At 47.4% G+C, this 18683-nt stretch overlaps 6 protein-coding genes and 2 non-coding genes across 8 annotated transcripts in view; 6 read left to right on the forward strand and 2 right to left on the reverse strand.

The window, feature by feature from the left end:
* The first annotated feature begins 81 nt into the window (after window positions 1-81).
* CNN01540 (conserved hypothetical protein) lies at window positions 82-7681 on the forward strand. The gene is made up of 10 exons (XM_024658402.1): window positions 82-583; window positions 635-2731; window positions 2781-3092; window positions 3147-6282; window positions 6334-6608; window positions 6654-6836; window positions 6885-7013; window positions 7067-7271; window positions 7324-7439; window positions 7490-7681. Exons 1-10 carry the CDS (start codon window positions 140-142, stop codon window positions 7625-7627), a joined length of 7035 nt encoding a protein of 2344 aa, XP_024514071.1. The 5' UTR covers window positions 82-139; the 3' UTR covers window positions 7628-7681.
* Window positions 7513-9577, reverse strand: CNN01550 (acyl-CoA oxidase, putative). The gene is made up of 9 exons (XM_568632.2): window positions 9224-9577; window positions 9091-9165; window positions 8903-9034; window positions 8742-8854; window positions 8548-8683; window positions 8402-8497; window positions 8131-8349; window positions 7865-8078; window positions 7513-7796 (listed from the first exon to the last, which is right to left on the reverse strand). The coding sequence occupies exons 1-9, from the start codon at window positions 9506-9508 to the stop codon at window positions 7777-7779; spliced, it is 1290 nt and encodes a 429-aa protein (XP_568632.1). The 5' UTR covers window positions 9509-9577; the 3' UTR covers window positions 7513-7776.
* A 355-nt stretch (window positions 9578-9932) lies between these two features.
* Window positions 9933-11729, forward strand: CNN01560 (conserved hypothetical protein). Its single transcript, XM_568634.1, has 8 exons — window positions 9933-10185; window positions 10238-10325; window positions 10381-10480; window positions 10530-10616; window positions 10676-10750; window positions 10800-10950; window positions 10998-11148; window positions 11204-11729. The coding sequence occupies exons 1-8, from the start codon at window positions 9972-9974 to the stop codon at window positions 11628-11630; spliced, it is 1293 nt and encodes a 430-aa protein (XP_568634.1). The 5' UTR covers window positions 9933-9971; the 3' UTR covers window positions 11631-11729.
* A 377-nt stretch (window positions 11730-12106) lies between these two features.
* Window positions 12107-14746, forward strand: CNN01570 (AMP binding protein, putative). The gene is made up of 8 exons (XM_568637.2): window positions 12107-12875; window positions 12924-13263; window positions 13316-13396; window positions 13451-13461; window positions 13515-13602; window positions 13655-14118; window positions 14171-14320; window positions 14374-14746. Exons 1-8 carry the CDS (start codon window positions 12316-12318, stop codon window positions 14618-14620), a joined length of 1941 nt encoding a protein of 646 aa, XP_568637.2. The 5' UTR covers window positions 12107-12315; the 3' UTR covers window positions 14621-14746.
* A 376-nt stretch (window positions 14747-15122) lies between these two features.
* CNN01580 lies at window positions 15123-15210 on the forward strand. Its single transcript has one exon. It is a non-coding gene; the product is annotated as a tRNA-Cys (tRNA).
* A 68-nt stretch (window positions 15211-15278) lies between these two features.
* Window positions 15279-15369, forward strand: CNN01590. Its single transcript has one exon. It is a non-coding gene; the product is annotated as a tRNA-Cys (tRNA).
* A 577-nt stretch (window positions 15370-15946) lies between these two features.
* On the reverse strand, window positions 15947-16595 carry CNN01595 (hypothetical protein). The gene is made up of 4 exons (XM_024658895.1): window positions 16454-16595; window positions 16306-16385; window positions 16158-16244; window positions 15947-16100 (listed from the first exon to the last, which is right to left on the reverse strand). The coding sequence occupies exons 1-3, from the start codon at window positions 16492-16494 to the stop codon at window positions 16180-16182; spliced, it is 186 nt and encodes a 61-aa protein (XP_024514708.1). The 5' UTR covers window positions 16495-16595; the 3' UTR covers window positions 15947-16100; window positions 16158-16179.
* Window positions 16596-18406: 1811 nt separating this feature from the next.
* The window catches only part of CNN01600 (hsk1-interacting molecule 1, putative), a 2446-nt gene continuing 2169 nt past the window's right edge, over window positions 18407-18683 (forward strand). Inside the window, exon 1 of the mRNA XM_568639.2 lies at window positions 18407-18683. This exon is cut by the window's right edge and continues 401 nt beyond it. Within this exon, the coding sequence (XP_568639.1) occupies window positions 18572-18683 (112 nt within the window). The 5' untranslated portion in view covers window positions 18407-18571.

The following is an 18683-nucleotide window of genomic DNA, read 5'->3' on the forward strand; positions in this document are numbered from 1 at the left end:
TCGCGTCAGTGCCCTCCTCCACCTGCGCGTCGAGATCCAAAGTCCAGTCATCCAACGGACAGACCTTCGACGTCTTCGATACTTGCTTCGATATTACCACGACAGCTCTTGTCACGAGCACCCATGCTCAGCATAGCTCATGTCCCCTAACCACTCTTCGACGTCGAGCAGGAGGAGGGCTGCTGTTCCGGCAACCCAAGCGGATCCTAGTTTCCAAAATACCGAAGAAGTGCCATCCCTGACCCCCCGTCACCCGGCAAGATCTTCTTCTCGCAGATCTGCACGCCGAGGGCTTAGTCCTTCCCAGAAGATTCCGTCCTCATCACCATCTCGGAGACGACGGACCCGATCTGGAAGGAGGAGAGGAAGGGATGATGAAGAAGTGAGCGATGTTGTGCCACCGAGTGACGACGATGAGTACGAGGAATGGAGAGACAGGAGGGCGGCCGATCCGGTGATGACCAGCCATGGATTATCCCGCCCGATCGACTACTCAAGTTCCCATTTAGCGATGGACAAGGAGACGCGCGAGGCGGGCGCAACAGGCATTCGTCCTAAAAAGCCGGATAAGTCAATTGACAATGTGAGAAAGAAATCTTCGCCTTTTGAATCGTTCATTACTGATCCAGCTCAGCGTCCCCCAATTGGACTCTCCATAAATGCTAATTTCGACATGCATTATGCCAACCTCTTTTCGCCGGCACCTTCATCAACCGTCGATCCGACAAGTTCGCCGGAATCCTCCTCCAGCGCAGCAACAACCCCTACTCGGCGTCTCACTTTCTCGGAAGAGGACCCAGATTTCCCTTTATACGATGGGGACCAGGAATTGCATTCTTCATCCATCGCCGAAAGAGGGTCTCTACCTCCCTTAATAGAGCCGTGGGACGGAAAAGACGACGAACTAGACTTTTTGGCTTTTTCGCCGCCAAAGAATACAGACCTTAAAATACCCTCTCAGCCTGTAAACACCTCGTCGCCGACACTAGATGATAATGATAGCCAGGAAATAAATAAATCGTCAAATGAAATTGGAAGTCACCAGGTTGGAAAAGGAATTCTGAAAGATGTCTTCAACCATGATCTTCACCGACCTCTGCGGGAATCTTCTCCTCAGCGTCTTCAGCGACGATCCTTAACCCCTGAAACGTTACCTCTTCTGGATTCCGACGAAACTACAATAGAGGGGTCGGAACTGCATTATCGGTCGCCAACGCCTAAAAATTTACCGATCAGCAGAGACCCTCTCGAAGAGACAGGGATGGAGGCATCTCAGTTGCATTTGCGACCCCCAACTCCTGAGACAGTACCGCTTCACAGAAATGATGCCGATGAGACAATGATGGGGGAAATGGGATACCTCGTCCATTCGCCCACTCCTGAGACCTTACCGGTGGAAAGAGATGACTTCGATGAAACTGTGGCGTCAGTTTTGTCGAGGAGAATATCACCCCTTCCTTCACCGACGCAAGCGCGGAAACAAACTCATAGTCCTGTGACTGGCGGTCTAATAGTCTCTCCCAGGGGTGACCTGCCTTTATCTGAGCCTTCTCAGAAGGCCTCGAATTCTCGCTCACCTGCACAAACCATTGGTGCTAAACAAGACCAGTCAGTGACCCCTCGCCCTGCTACAAGTCCACATCCTACCCTGAGCAGCTTTACTAAGAATGTGCCCTTGAATGGTTTACCCGACCCAACGCTTGGTCTTAACCAACCACCCCACCAACAAGACATGTCAGGTTCTTTCCCACCCAAATTGTTTGCTTCTTCCCATAATCCTTCTCTTCAGCCGCAGTCACCTAAACCACAAGCTCTTGCATCGCCGCCTCAGATTTCTTGGTCCCCAGCATTCATCGATATGCCTTCTCCATCCCCACCACGGCAATCTTATACTCCTATGGCTGATGACCCCTCCCCTGCTCCAACTAGCACTCTTTCTTCGCTCCCTGTTTCGCTTTCTCGCAACGATGAATTCCAGCAGCAATCAGAACAACCAACTCCTCGCCCAGCACCTCGTGATTCTTCTCCTGCAGCCGACTTGTCTGCCTTTTTCGCTGCACTTGAAGCTCCCGCCCCGCCTCGAGCGCCCACTCCTCTTCCAACTGCTCCCGCTGATCCAGCCCTCGAACATTTTCGCACCACTCGTACGTTTCGTACTCGTACTGTTGTACAACTACAGCCGTACACGAAAGAACGTCAAATTTACGAAGCGCAATTGCGCAAGGGTGGTATCCAAGCCAAAAATAAAAGGCCAGCCCATAGGGCCAAGGACGTCAGCCAGGAAGATGATGATGCTGCAATCGTTAGTCAAAGCTCAGAGGCCAGTGTCTCAGAGTCATCCGAGGCGGAGGGTGCTCCAGCAAACGACGAGGGGGAAAGGATTGTGATTGGAGGCTCAGCGGATCGACCACCAAGGGCTCGAACGCCGTTACCGCTGGTTGATGCCGACTTCGATGAGTACATATTAGCTCACGGTATTGCGCCAGACCCGGAAGACATGGATGAGAAGACAAGGAAGCAACTTCAGAAGATTGCGAGAATGCGGGTCAGGAAAGAGAAGGAGGAAAAAAGGAAGGCCAGGAGAGAAGAAAGAGAACGGAAGAGATTTGAGAGGGTCGTCAGAGATATAGCAGAAGGAGACGAACGAGAGAAAAGAAGACAAGAGAAAGAGAAGGAAAGGGAACTGCAGCAGGCGAGAGCTAGGGAAAGGGAGGAGCGGAGACAGCGAAAGGTAGGTTTCAAACATATCACTTGGTGCATAATAATGAATTACTGGCCAGGCGGCACTAGAAGCAGTGAGAGCAGAGAGGCGAGCCCAAATCAGGCAGCAGCAGCCAGAACCTGAAGGAAATGACTCACAGGCTGATCGTGAACTTGATGAGTTCTTGAATGGGTTACGAGGTGATGTTGAGCCTGAGGATGAGTCTGGAAGTGAACGGGCCAGAGAATCTGAAATTCAGAAAATAAGAGAAAGAAGGGCCCAAAGAGTAAGAGAGAGAGAAAGTCAAAGGGTCACAGAGGATGATGAATTTGGACGATTTTGGGAAAACCAAAATAAGAGTCCTGAGGTAGAGGAGAGCTTCGCAGATAGAGTGAGCTCCTGTCTCGGCATTCTAGATTGCTGTTAATGACGCGTGAATCAACAGAGACCAAGGCTCGCACGTAAGGGTCGCCCAAATCGCAAACGTACTCCAGGGGGTACCAGAACTTATGCCAGCACAAAAGATCGTCGTAGAAGCCACACTATCCCCTCCTCTGATTCTGAATCGATCGTGCCCCTTTCAACCCCGCCCCACGCGGACTTACCTACTCAACCTGCGCTTCCTGCATCTGAATCTCGCCAGCGTTCAGTGTCTTACCACTCAGCCCAATACCAGCATTTTCCTGAAGAAGGATTTGGACAACATGCCGAGTATGATGACTTTGGCTACGAGTCCCCTGGAGTGGTGTACTCTCCTCTACCAGAGCACTTTAGAGACTCTCTTGATGTTGACGATCTCATCGGTCCTGCGCGTACTCGGTCCTCTGTTCCGCCAACGTCTGGGGCTAATCCTCACCCATCTGGGGAAGATGTCTCAAACGATGGTGCCGACTCAAGCAACTCCTCCTCAGATGAGGCTATGCGTCGTGATCCTCGACGCAGAATTGCAGAAAGAATGATGCCCGCAGCAATGCTTCGACGTCTTGAAGCGGAGGCTGCGCAAAAGGAAAAGGATAGAGCGGAGCGTAAGAGAAGAGAGCGACGCGAAAAGGAGGCAAGGACCAGCAGAGGTGTTACTTCTCCATTACGACCTGGGCAGGCTGTCGTACGACGAGGAGAGGGTCAGAATATGACAGCTGACATGGCCGGATTGTTCTCGGAATCGGACAGTGAAAACGATATCCAGGTCGTTGAGAGGGCAGCAAGTGGTAAAGAAGATCACCCAATTATGGTTGATGACGAGAGCGACTCATCTGAAGCGGTCGAGGACAATGCCGGAGAGTCTCTAGCCAGGTTGCATCGTGGAGATTTTGAAGGCATAGTGGCTGGTCGACGACGTGAGCACGTTCGTGCAGGTAGACAGAAACAAGGCCGAAGAACCGGCCAACGTTCAAAGGCCACAAGAAGGCCCGTCTTGAGACTTGCCATGCGTAATGCTGCCGGAGGTAATAGATCTCATAGTGCAGGGAATGTAGCAACTAGGCAGACTCGTCTAAACTTCCCTGCTGCCGGTGATTCCTCACGACAGTCTTCCAACAAGAAGCGCAAGCGACGAGCTAATCCTCGAGCCAACGTTCAACGTCCGGCCATCCAGCTGGACGACGATGTCATTTTCGCCGCTGATGACTTCGACTTTGACACAGAAGATGAAGAACCTGCCCCCCCAGCTCATCCCTTTCGACCAAGGCAGTTTGAGGGAGTCAAGTCGGCCAAGCCTGTCTCCACCTCTGTTGCGAATGCTCTGGATGCCGGTGTCGGTAAAGCGCGGTCGTGGGCCAATTTTGACCGATTTCCTATCGACTTTGATATCAGTCCCCTGCCATCTGGTCTGTACTGCAACCCGCATAGTATTCCGGGGAGCGGAAAACTCAACAAGCTGGTTATGTCTCTGCGTTATCCCGAATCATATCGAGTGGCAATGCCTCCGATGGTCAGCGAATATGACATTGAATTAACTCAATACATGTCACCCCTCGCCATCCAAGAGGTGGTTGGAATCGTATTTTCTGCAAGTCACCAACGACTCCTGACCATTGCAAACACATCCAATCATAGCGGAGAGCTTTCACTCGCCCCCCTTGAGTTCTTCGGGACGTACATTGCTGCACACGAAGATGGACAGGAGCTGTTTGCGCTGCGGGCTGCGACTCAAAAAGCGGTTGAAGATTTAAGTACTCGACTTGACGCTGTTGAGACTAGTCAAATTACGAATCAAGTCGGGCGAGATGCGCTGCTTAAGCTTCGATGGGGGCTATTGGAGTTGGCTTGCCGTCTTCAAGCTAATCCTCTCCAGGGCCAAGCGAACGCAACGCTAGTTCAACATTGTGTCTTTGCTTTGCTTAAGCAACTACTCTCAGTGGGCTTCGATAGAACTATTCGGCCCCTCAAGTCCATCATGCGTGGCGAATCAGAATCTCCGGAAATAACTGATATGTCCATTACCCTATGGATAGCCGTCCTTCACACTGCTTCAGCCTGGGATGTCCATTCTCGGCAACCTGATGGGACAACATTCCTCTTCCAATTTGACCGCGCTATCAACGCAGTATTTCACCTTGATCAAACTGGCCCCATTGCAGCCGAACGTATATGGTACCTAGTTTTCGGCCTATGTGCGCTCTCGCAGTTCAATGATCTTGGTCAGATAAGTCAGACGTTCAGTGCTGTCCCTCGCTGGACGCTCGTTCGCAGAGCTGTGTCCATGATCAAAGTTGCTTTCAATGAAGAAGCGGAAAAGAGAGCTCAACCTGAGACCCTTCGAGGGAGGGATCGATATATCAAAACTATGATGGCAAGATGTGTCAGACTGTCATCTGTGTGGAAATGGTTTTTCGATAGGCAAAGCTTTTCCGTTGCTACACGGAACCTGGGTGTTATCTTTAAAGACCGACAATATCGTAACCTTCCCTCCGAAGCCCCTGTCGATTATCCCCACTTCATCACACAATTCAACATGTCTCTAACGGCCGCGGAAGACACTAAGAGGGAGACTGCTTTTGAACTGTATCTTCGCCTGGTCTGTGTGGCTGCATCCGACATTATATCTTCCGCTGAATCTTTGGATGAGGCCCATCAAGCTGAGAAGGACGTTCAACGGCTGATCATGTCTATCATCCCTGTTAGTGCGGTCAAGTTCAATCGCATACTCCCGCCTTCGGCGCGTGAACTAGCCCAGCTTATCAACCGATACTCGATCATGATTGCGGCTTGTTATTTTTCACCCTCCTTACTCACTTATCTCATTGCAAACTCAAAGAAATGGTCTGTGTTCCAGTTAGCCGATTTTGACTCCCGCCAAATCTGCATTCGCGGATTGATGTATCTAGCAGTTGCTTGCAGACATCATGATCAATCCCTTGAACCGGTTGTTGGAAGGCTGGGGGAGATTTTAGGAGTATTACAAGGTGAATTGGAGGCAAGCCTAAGAGGCCCGGTCCCAGCGCAAGCAGCTACCAAGTTCGAAATTGAACGAACAATGGTGTTGGTAGTGACGTGTTTCAGACAAATGATTGAACACCATTCATTTGATGTCGAAGAACAAGCTAAGCCAGCCTATCCCGACCCATCTCTTCTGCACGAGAGTAAGTACGTTCCGCCCTTTAGATAAACGAAAACTTATCCATTGTGATCAGGCTGGACTATCCGAATCTTTGACTTGGATTTGTCACAAGACCTTAAATGTGGTGTGGAAGTTGTGGCCACAATCCAGTCCTACCTTGATGCCCGAGCGTTGGCTCTACCCCAGCTGGCGCAACGACGTCGAAAAGCTAAAGAGTCATATAACGGCGGAAGCATAGATGAATACAGCTCCATGGGTATTGACTTTACAAGGGCGGAAGTATTAGCACTAGGAGGAGACGATATAGAGGCAGACCCGGTGGATGATCTCGATAATTCCCTTGCAGAGGTGAGTACCATGGGGGATCCGGTGGCGAGTGTTAACATCAAGCAGATCATTGATCATGTAATCTCACCAAGGATTTATCGACTTCTGTCTGATATGCTCCCTCCTGTCCCCTCTAAAGGGGCAGCTGGTTCGACCGCGCCTGAGGAAGAGAAGCAGTTGTTCATCAACAGGCTAACAAAATGCTGGTCCGATTGTGCTGCAGTCTTAGTCATAGAACATCAGAGACTTGTACGCACGTACTCAGATGTCTCGATTTGCGCTAATGATATCTCTTAGGATTGGACAACCTTCATTTCGCCTTTTGGGAGACAGTCTTGGGCCAGGCTAGGAAATGAAAAAGGCCGAATACAAGTAGGCTTGCATTTCATGCTCAACGTCGCCAATCTCGATCCTGGATCTTTCGACGTAAGTTTAATCGGTTTACTTGCAGAGATACATATTCACCGTTTAATATCTAGTCATACTCGGAAGACTACATTGCCCTTCTTTTCCAAAGTATAGGTACTGATAAACTCACCATCGAGCATAAATACCTTTCCACTCTCGTCGCCTTGCCGGATGCGGCCATGAATCCAATCTTGTCAAAACTCTCCTACATGCAAGCAGTCAGGAGAGGTCTCGATCGAAATGGTTTTATGGAGCTACGTCAAGAGGTCCTACAAGGTGGGGTTATTGTATCAATATTTTGTGCAAAGATGCTGAGCCATTTTGACAGTAATATTCAAGAGTCTGGCCGAGCTTTTGCAGGCAACAGAAACGGCAGCTTCGACCAAATCATTTATTTATCGTTGTATTAATCTATTCGTATCTTCCCTTGTTTCATATGACAAGGTACGTTATTTAGTGCTTTCATTCATAATAATTATACTGACGATCTGCAGTCAATTAATTCAAATAGAGTGTTGCATAAACAATCATATCACGCATTCCTTGATACCACAGTCACAGACATGCGACGCCTTCTGGGCGATTTCGTCACACCATCGTCTGTACCAGGCCTCAAATACTTTCAACAATAAAATAAAATATCAATCATTCTGTTTTTGGGGACTTTATGTATGCATTGATCATCGCATTGACAGGAGACCGAGTGTCATAACTTCTTCCGTATCGTACAGCGGTCGCCTAGTTACTCCTATTCTGTTACAGACACTACTGCTTCGTACCCTTACTTCTGATACTCCTTGCCTGTTGTTGTTGACAAAAATCAGCATCACTCTTCACTATACATGACGAAGACATTCAACAACACGTACGCAAGAATTTGGCAATAGTATCAAGCTGGATATTGTTTGTACCTTCGTAGATGGCACCGATCTTGGAGTCTCGCCAGTACTTTTCAAGACCAACCTCTCGAACGAATCCTTGGCCACCTGCCCACTCGATGGCAGATCCGGCCGCCTTCTGGGCGATAACAGATGCATAATACTTGGCCATCGCGGCTTCCTTTGTGAACGGCCTTCCTTCCTCCTGCAAACAGAAGGTGGTCAGCTTGAGAAATCAATACGGAAGTTTGACATGCCTTGAGTCTCGCGGCATTGTAAGTCAAGAGCCTTGCTGCTTCAATCTCAGTAGCCACTTCTGCGAACTGGAAACTCATTCCCTGGAACTCTCCAACTGGCTTTCCAAATTGCTTGCGTTGGTAAGCATACTCAAGGCTCTTCTCGAAAGCGCCTTGAGCAAGACCGATCATTTGGGCTGCGATACCGATACGTCCTTCGTTGAGGATCTCAATCGCAATCTGTGCAACCCACTCAGAGGAGTCCAATCTACTTGTGTAAGAAAACACTTACCTTGTAACCTTTACCGATTTCTCCAACAACGTTCTCTTTGGGGATTTTGACATCGTCAAAATTGAGAAGACATGTTGACGACGCTCGGATACCAAGCTACAGAGTTGTCAAACGATCAATCGACACTTAATTCTGGACTAGCCCACCTTCGCCTCCTTCTTCGCGATCTCAACGCCCATATCTTTGCTCATAATGAAACAGGTAATTCCCTTATACCCCTTTGAAGGGTCTACGTTGGCAAACACCAAGAATGTCTCGGCTTCCGCAGAGTTGGAAATCCACCTATTGTAGGCATTAGAGAGCCTCCGAAAGTAGTAAATCCAAAAACACCTAAACTCACATCTTGCTTCCGTTAAGCACGTAGAAGTCTCCGCTAGAATCCAACTTGGCGGTGGTCTGAAGGGCGAAAGCATCTGATCCAGCATTGGGTTCTGAAAGACAGAAGGAGCCGACCTAATCACATATTTCAATTTACGACCTCTCTCCGCGGTATTTACATACCTTCTTAGTAGCAAGGTCTGGAAGCCACTTTTGTTGAATTTCAGCATTACCATACAGACGAATGACTGTGTTGACAAGAGTGTTGTGCACGTCACATAACACTGCTACAGAAGGGTCGACACGTGCGAGTTCCTATCAGTCATGTGATGTGTCAGTCTGCCCTAATGCCCCAAAAAACATTCACACACCTCGACTGCAATGATGGCAGATGTGAAGGAGCACTCGGAGCCGCTATGATCAGCTGAGGTCTCGATTCCCATCAGCTGTGAACATCTGTCAGTTGTTGCCTCCTTTTCGAAATTCCGGCTCAAGTCAACGTACGCCATTGTCGAACAATCCTTGGATGATTGCTGGGTCCATTATTTCTTTTTCGTCCATTTCCCGTACCTTTGGCCCGATGACATCCTGAGCAAATCGCCTCACGGTCTCCCGAAGCATATTCTCTTCCTCTGTGAAGTTCCAGAGAGAAAGGGGAGTATCAATCGCTGGGCGTGTGATTTCCTGGACATTGAGCCTGACTGGGGTGGTCGAAAGCGCACGGAGACGGAGGGAGGGCGCGGTTGGCCTGAGAAGACGAGAGTTGTTACGGAGTACACGAGAGAGCATGTTGGGTGAGTTTAGGATATAAATGTGGAAGTAGGGGATATTGGATGATCATAAGACGCTTTTATAGAATTCTCGTGGATAGCAGCGCTGCACACAACTTCCGACGGTCACACTTCGTGCCGGCAGCAGCCATAGCCGGTGGACTCCAAGCCAACTTGAGTGCTGTACATGAATAGGCGTGCTAATTTAGCCGAGATGGAAGCGAAGGAAGGCACCGATGGAAGTCAGGTGAATCTGACATTTAGGCATGCTAATTGGGAAAAGGAACGGCTCAAAGATCTCGGACAGGGCCGTAAATATGACGTTATTGGCATTCTCACTGGGACACGAAGCTGCATCATCACATATCGTGCTCCGTCGGTCTGTCGGAAAGTATCGGGGGGCCGCCATACATTCCTTCTCATGGACTTCTGTTGTTCAGAACGCCTTTTAGTATCTGATACATCACCAAGTACTGACTACCATGCCCGACAAGACTGAATATCTTCTTGCCATCAACTGTGGTTCTTCTTCAATCAAGGGAAAGCTCTTCGCAATCCCAAGTTTTGAGCTTCTTGCCAACCTCGCTGTGACCAATATCAGCTCCGCTGACGAACGGGTCAAGATCAGAATTACTTGGGAAGAGGGCAAGGGTAAAAATTCAGAGGAAGAAGCAGATTACGGTGATAAGATCAGATGTAGGTCGAAGGTGGATGTAAACGACTTTTGGCAAGACTGACTTCAAAATAGATGCCTCCCTGGTCCCGATACTGTTGGATCACCTCACAAACTCGACTCATGTAGAGAAGGAGGAGATCAAATATGTGTGCCACAGAGTGTGAGTTTGAGCTCTTTATCTTGATTGCCTGGCCAACGGAGCTGACTCTGCACAGTGTTCACGGTGGCACGCATGATAGAGGCATTCGAGTCGTCAAAGGACACGAAGAAGGTCTTATCGAGATGGATAAGTTGTCTGAGTTTGCCCCTTTGCATGTAGGCCAAAAATTCTGAGTGTTAGGGTTTCAAGCTCACTGCCGTTCAGAATCACCGAGCCGTTTTGGCTGTCAAATCATGTTTAGATGCCCTGCCTCACCATACTTCTTTACTTCTCTTCGACACCATTTTCCACGTAAGTTGTCAAAACTCGTTTATACATGTAGAGCAGAGCTAAACCTTGAACATCAACAGCAAACTATTGCGCCAGAGGTTTACACTTACGCTCTTCCTCCCTCCGACAACGAGTTGTCTATGCCATTACGCAAGGTGCGTTCAATCCTACATGTTGTTGAAAAGGGTGTAATGTTGTTCTTAGTACGGATTCCATGGTCTCTCTTATGCCTCTATTGTCCGGTCTCTCGCGGAGCACCTCAAGAAGCCATCTGATCAAGTCAATGTGGTCGTGGCCCATTTGGGTAGCGGATCTTCCTCGTGTTGCATTAAGAATGGTAAATCCGTTGACACCAGTAAGTCCAAAATCAAAGTTCGCCGATATTTGCTGATTAGCGGCTAGGTATGGGACTTACCCCACTTGAGGGATTGCTTGGTGGTACTAGGTCTGGTACTATTGATCCTACGGCTATATTCCACCACACTAAGGATGCCGCTTCTGATGCTAACGTTGGTGACTTTACCGTCTCTAAAGCGGAAATCATCTTGAACAAGTAAGTAATTAGCATGCGATAAGCTGTGCAACGGTCAAAAGCTGAGTGGCTGCAGAAACTCGGGCTTGAAAGCCTTGGCCGGTACTACCAACTTTGGTCACATCATCCAAAACCTCGATCCCTCTAAATGCTCCAAAGAAGATCACGAGAAGGCTAAACTCACTTATGCCGTGTTCTTGGACCGTCTCCTGAACTTTGTCGCTCAGTATCTTTTCAAGCTCCTTTCTGAAGTTCCTATCGAATCCATCGATGGTTTGGTGTTCTCGGGGGGGATTGGAGAGAAGGGTGCGGAGCTTAGACGGGATGTGCTCAAGAAGCTAGCATGGTTAGGCGCGGAGGTGGATGAGGAGGCAAACAACTCAAACAGTGGCGGTACTGTTAAATGCATCACAAAAGAGGGTAGCAAGCTCAAGGGATGGGTGGTGGAGACTGACGAGGAGGGCTGGATGGCGACGATGGCGAAGGAGGAATTCGGGTTTTAGATCTACAATGAAGCTAACGTTTACTGCTACCTACAACTACACAATACACAATACATTGCCGCAAATGAAAACATTAACAATGAGCACTGTACGATTATGAATGGGCTTAGCGAGCCTTGATCAAATAAAAAGTGTGGTCACGTCTGGTTTGCTATCATCACAATGGTTCAGCGGCGGGCTCCAAAGTCTGCCAAAGATGGCCCAAGTACTACGAGTAGCTGACAAGAGAGTGAACTACTTTGGTTTTGATAGCAAGAGTTTACGATGTGTCAACTTACTCAGCAGAAATTCGATGTTCGGCCTGTGGCCTGCGAGTCTGTAATGAAGTCTTCATGGAGATCCGAGGTTCATTCGATGAAACGTGGTCCGCCGCGACCGCCGGTCTTCTTTTCAACCGGGCGGTAATTCCCGCTCTGCTATTTGCGCATTCGATACTGTGTGTGTGTGAGTTGTTTGTTGGCGAAACATTTTTATTGCCCCCATCTCTGCTAAGTACCACAATGTTTATAGCCCAGTACCCCTGAGCATAGATAGAGACTGGGGACGTAGGCATAACGTGCTAATTGTAGATAGACAATCTAACCACAAGTCTCGGTTGACGAAACCGACCACTCTACTACTATGATCAACGAAAAAACTCAACCCAAAAGATACCCGATAGCCGGTTCCTGCCTGCGATACCAAAATGGCTCTTATCCTCTTAATACCCCGCGTCATATCTTTATCCGCCGCCCTTCCGGCTATTTCTCGTCTGTTGACATCGACCGGCCCGTGTCTTCTGCGCTCTTTAATACCCAACAGAGCCAACGTCCGACCATTCTCTTCTATCCCTCTTCCTCCGGGATACACTTTCTACCGAAATCACAACGATAACAACCCACCACCGCCCAATATGACACCCCGACCAGACCAGATTTATGTCTCTCACATCCCATCACCCCAATTACCCCGGTCTTCTGTTTTCGAATTCCTCTTCCCCAAGTCAAAACAATACAACTACTTCCCTGCCCCCGCGCCCAACCCATCGGGAGCGAAGAAAGCTTTCATTGATGGACTTACCGGTAATACAGTCACAAGGGAACAAGTCGAGGAGCAAGCGCTTGCGTTGGCCGGCGGCCTCAAGAAGCTCGGCGTGAAGACGGGTGAAGTCGCCTGTCTCTTTGGGATGAACAGTTTAGAATGGATCAATGCCCTCTTTGGTTGTCAAGCATTAGGCGTCGTAACTTCTCCCGCAAACTACGCCTAGTGAGTTATAACGTCGATCGAGTGGATGATAAAGCTAATTCTATTAAGTACACCTCTTGAGCTCTTACATCAGGTCAAAGACTCAACGTCTCAAACCATTTTCGTTCAGCCCAATTTATTCCCAGTCTTAAAAGAGGCGTTGAAGTTGGACCCTTCTTGCAACATCCCGGAATCGAAAATCTTCCTTCTTTGCCCTAAAGACAAGAAGCCCGCGGATCTCAAACATCTCAAGTGTACGGAGGATCTTTGGGACATGGGTAAAGGTATTGATGGACGAGCACAATGGGAAGAGAATGTGGAGAATAAGACTGCATATCTTTGCTATTCGAGCGGGACCACTGGTAAGGCGAAAGGTGTTGAGACAAGTCATCACAACATGACTAGTCAGGTGAGCGAGACGCGAAGCCAATTAGAGCAAGTGCTTACAGATAATTGTATAGATTCAAGCAGTTCGATGCTCATTCGAACCAATGACGGAGAAAGATGTCGTTCTCGGCATCCTGCCTTGCAGTCACATCTACGTAAGTTACCACCGATCACTGGACAAACTATTCCTACTGACTACCGCTCAATAGGGTTTAACTATGTAAGTAATTTACCGCAGATTTCTAGCACCAGAGCAATGCTTATCTGGCATAGGAATCTCCATCATGCCCTGTCCACCAATGGTACTGTAGTTATTCTTCCAAAATTCGAAGAGAAAACTGTGCTTGAGGTTATTCAACGAGTATGTCCCATTGAATCCAAGCTTAGCATTCCATTATTGACTTTTCAATCAGTACAAAGTAACTTTCAGTCTTATCGTCCCGCCTATGATGATTGCCCTTCTTCATTCTTCCCTCGTCTCCAGTTACGATATCTCCTGCCTCAGGGGCTTCCAATCTGGTGCTGCTCCTCTCTCAGCCGACTTGATCAAAGCGTTTGAATCAAGGTTCCCTCATATCCAAGTCACTCAAGGATATGGTCTGACGGAAACCACTCCCGTCTCCCATGTGATGACCCTTGATGAATCTCGGCACCATCCCGGAGCCATTGGCCGAGTGATTCCTACATATCAGGCAAGATTAGTCGATGCTGAGAATGGTAAGGATGTGGAAATTGGTGAGCGGGGAGAGCTCTGGTTAAAAGGACCATCTGTCATGAAAGGCTACTGGAGAAATGAGGAAGCCACAAGGAATGTTTTCGAAGATGGATGGTTCAAGACCGGCGATATTGCTATAGTGGACGACCGAAAATACTTCACGTATGTTCTCCTTTCATGTCTTCTCGTGCGTTGGCTGATAAATATCTTGCAGTATTGTAGACAGAGTAAAGGAGCTTATCAAGTACAAAGGCTTCCAAGTGCCACCGGCCGAGCTTGAGGCCCTCCTTCTCGGACATCCCAACGTTGCTGACGTCGGTGTGATTGGTATCTACGATAAGTCACAAGCCACTGAACTTCCTCGGTGAGTTCCATCGTACAACAGTAACTTGACTGGATAGCTCACATCCGCTCTAGTGCCTACATAGTACCCAAAGGCGGCCTTGCTTCCCTTTCTTGGTCGGATCGCGAGAAGCTTTCCAAGGAAATCCATGACTGGGCCGCTAAGAAGGTCGCCAATCATAAAAAGCTACGTGGAGGCGTTATACTCATCGAGGCAATTCCCAAAAGTCCTAGTGGTAAGATTCTGAGAAAAGATCTGAGGTTATTAGCCATCAAGGAGCAAGAGGAGGGCGTGAAGGCTACAAGGGGATCGAAGCTATAAGAAATACGGTGTTATTCAACGATCAAACGGTAGCTCTTGGGATAATCTAGTATCTGTAGGAAGATCCAATTCTGTCGAAGTTTGCAGTGATCAGAGAGGTAATTATATGCAAGCAGTTATACCGACGATCAGGCAATTTAACCATCTCCGCATTGGAACGAATAAGAGTTAAGTCACTACAGATGATGTTGTACCGAAAAGACAACAACTCGAATAGGCAGAAGTCTCCCAAGAACGAGAAAAGTAAAAGCATCAACTCTTCTAGTAAGTTGATTTTGATATGAGTGATAAAATACAGATACAAGCCGCGAGCAATTATTTCAGCTCGGCAAGGGTCATATTAGTAAGTAGAAGGTTGAGAGCCATTGGTCGGTAGCGTCACATACATACCAACGAAGGGAATAAATCACTGTCATTCCTGATCGTATAAGAAGGATGATTCAACGACGACATTCGCTAGGCCTATTAGTTATGTTGCATATGAAAATCCGGTTGACAGTTGGTGGGAGTAGCTCAGTTTTGGTTAGAGCAACCGATTGCAATTATTTGTAATCATCGGTAGGTCGTGGGTTCGAATCCCACTTCCCACTTTCTTTTTCATGGGGTGGGAATCGGCAATAGGTTACATGATTTTGCTAAGATTTACCACAACTATGCTGTGGGAGTAGCTCAGTTTTGGTTAGAGCAACCGATTGCAATTTTATATCGCAAATATCGGTAGGTCGTGGGTTCGAATCCCACTTCCCACTGTGCTTTTTAATTCAACAAATAAGTTAAATTCATTAACTTTTTTGCATAAATATGCACTCAGTCATTAAACAACAGTCTGAGGCAGGCCGTATGTATGATGTTTCTGATTTTATCTGCTCATCCCATTGATATTACTTGATATTCCGAATCTAGGAACTTATTTGAAACATCCTACGTACGGTCGGTCGCTGTAACCTGTTCTCCATTTTTCTTTGCCCACCTAACGACCCAAGTATAATCGATAAATAAGGATAGAATGAAGAAGCGCCCGACGGTCTGGACCAGAAATTATTGATTTTCAACCATTTTCATCTGTGTCGCAGAGTAAATATTCCCACTAAAGATACCCATAACATGAAACATCTAGAAGAAGCTTATTTATGACTCGTACACTAATAAGTTGTGCAATAAAATTCTTAATAGAGAACCCAATAATAGTACCATCTGCGTCAAAGAAACCAGCAAAGAATGTTATATATGCTCGGAGGTCATCATTTCGCGTCTTCAGAAACGGTTTTAAGACGCTTTCAGCATTTGGCTAAACGTTTTTGGAAAGATTTGGTCGTTGCATATCGTCTCCTAGCACTGCTACAGGAATCATACTAGCATTGCTACACAGAATTATACTTGTGGATACAGATTCTCAGCCGAATGGAAATGGAAGTCAATGGAAGAAGGTAGGAGGGCGTATAAATACTCTAGTAATCGGATCGGGTGATGAGATGTTTATCTGAAGATATCATGTCAGCTTCGATGTAGTCCGTGGAGTGATGAACGGGCGACTAACCATATATGAGCCTCACCACCCTCTATACTGTTCCAACGCCTCCTCGTCTGGTACCTCTACTTCTTCCAGAGCAACATCCACAAGTGACTAGGCAGAGGTCAAAGGTGTCAGAAATGAGATGAGATAGTAGATGAAAAGATGAACGCACTGAAGTTCCAGATAGCTATCAGTACACTCGCAATACCACTGAAGATGGCCATGAAAAATGAAGCGATTGCTGATACAATGCTAGATAGGATGAAGTCAGATTTGCCACCTAGCCAGCCAACAACCTAATCTTCGAGATGTTGACTCACGCGTTGAGAGCGCCAGCGATTGCTGAAATGATATTACCCATGGTGTTGTGTTACGGTTTGTGATAAATAGATGTGAGAATGGATGGGAAAAACACCTTCTGTTCAGTTTTTAGATTCCCTTATATATACATATTTGGAGGTCGTAACAAGCACAGCTACAAGGTATCATAACCATCAGTTATGCAGTAATCCTGGAATTTGGTTATTTGTGCAAAAGAAAACAGCAAGAGCTAACGCGTCAGTAAGGTACGTTACGTCAATATCCGGAATACGAATGACGTCAATATATGATTGATCGGGACTTCAAATGAGGGACGAAAGCCTGTGGTTCTTCTTCTCGCGTTCCGCCGTTTCTAACTCAGGGGCGATAAACCGATGAGCGTGTGGTGAGTCATAGATCAGTTGCCTCACGCTCCATGCTCCATGAACCTTCGGAACCAAGGCAAAAACGACATATTTAATTATTCTGTGGAGAAACTACTGGAAACAAACTAGTGCCCTGGAGGAGCGCGAGACCCGATATCACATCTGTGCCTTATTACTGACATCATCCACACTTTCTCTGTCTTTTCCTACTTTCCTTTCGAATTCCATTCTTTAAATAAGGATTTTCAACTTACTCAGTTGGTCTTCGCCTCTTGTTGTGCACTAGGTTCCGGACTTCCGAAGCATGCCGTCACCCCCTTGGCTGTCCGTCCTCTGTCCTGTCGCCTCTTGTTTGTCTGTCATTTGTCTCAATGTTGAATCAGTTTATCGCGAGCTGTTGTTATTTGTTGCTGCTTGCTGCTTGCTCTCGCGTCACAGTGTGACATCCTGTGTGTTCCTGCAGCTTATTAGCATTTGCATCTAGCGAACATTACCCACTTCTCTTGCTTCGCCAGTAGCCTGCAGGTAGTAACTGTGATGCCTGTGTGCTCTGAAACTAACGCTTTATTTTTATTTCCTCCTTATGACACACTTCACTGCCATGCATAGCAATAGCTTCTTCCACACGTAACAACACCTTCCTCTTTCCTTTCTCTAATATCTGCGATCTGCGACTGTCCAAGGCAGCTTCGATCATGGGTCACGACGAACGATGCATTTTGAAATTGTCAATGAGGTGTTATTACCGGCGTAATAATAATCATCTTGTGCCTGTTGCTGGCTGCTAGCGTTTGTTATGCGTTATGAAAACTGATTGTCATGGCTATTTCTGTAAGTTCAGGGGGGTGAACACGACGTGGTGCTTGCGGCTTGAAGATTGGTAAATTAGATACAAGATGAAGAGGGAAAGAGAGCAGGTAGTGCGGGGATAAACAGAATCATTCTGCAGATTATTGTACCAGTAGTTCAAAATATGTGGCATTGCATGTCCAGCATTATTATCTCAATACCTTGTCAAGTTTCGAAGATGAGAGGCATGTATCCAACGAAGGGTGACTGTACCTTCCTGCGATGTATGCAAAGTAACCGTAAACTGTGGAGATGATTGAATTAAAAGGAAAAAAGGGAAATGAAGAAGATAAAATAGATTCCTCGAGTCTGGCATGGCAGTAGCGAGCAATCATAGGAGCTTATTATGCCGCCTAACAACGCGGTGCAAACGGGAGAATTGTTCAACAATCCTATGTTCCTTCAGACATGTAGGGGAGACAAAAGAATTCCCAGCTGCTGGTGATCCCATATATGCACAGCATTTATTGCTCTTCTCTTTTCCGATGACACGCCAGTACCTAAATAATACCAAACAGCAGTAATACTACCGCCACATGGCAATAATCGTCAAGCCACAAAAAAAAGCAAAATGAATCGCACCCTATTATAGGCGAGACGCGTTATTATGCCCGTCCGATGTTTGTTGCAAAAATCCACGTGGAAACCACATGGCAGTTGGTCGGACGCGTCTGAGGTTAGCGCCTTGTATCTGGTGCAAGGATCCATCTCTGACTTTCTTCATTTCCACACTCTTTCCCAACTGCTTCCTACCTCCTCCTTTTTCTGGCTGGTAGTTTTCCTACATCCGCGTAACCAATTTCCTTCTTTCAGGACTGCCATTTCTCACCCTGTCAGAAGATTTTCACCTTGGCGCGCTCCAACGCCGTTCGCGATCCGCTTTGAGACCTTTCTCCAGCGACCATGTCCGTGGTCCCTTCCAAGCCTGAGATGCGCCAACAGGCCAGGACCAAAACGGCTGGGAAGGATGATCCAAAGGACATATTTAGTCAGTGGAGAAAGGGTATCAACCCCA

This window comes from Cryptococcus neoformans (genome assembly GCF_000091045.1).
Source record: "Cryptococcus neoformans var. neoformans JEC21 chromosome 14 sequence".
Taxonomy (NCBI): domain Eukaryota; kingdom Fungi; phylum Basidiomycota; class Tremellomycetes; order Tremellales; family Cryptococcaceae; genus Cryptococcus; species Cryptococcus deneoformans.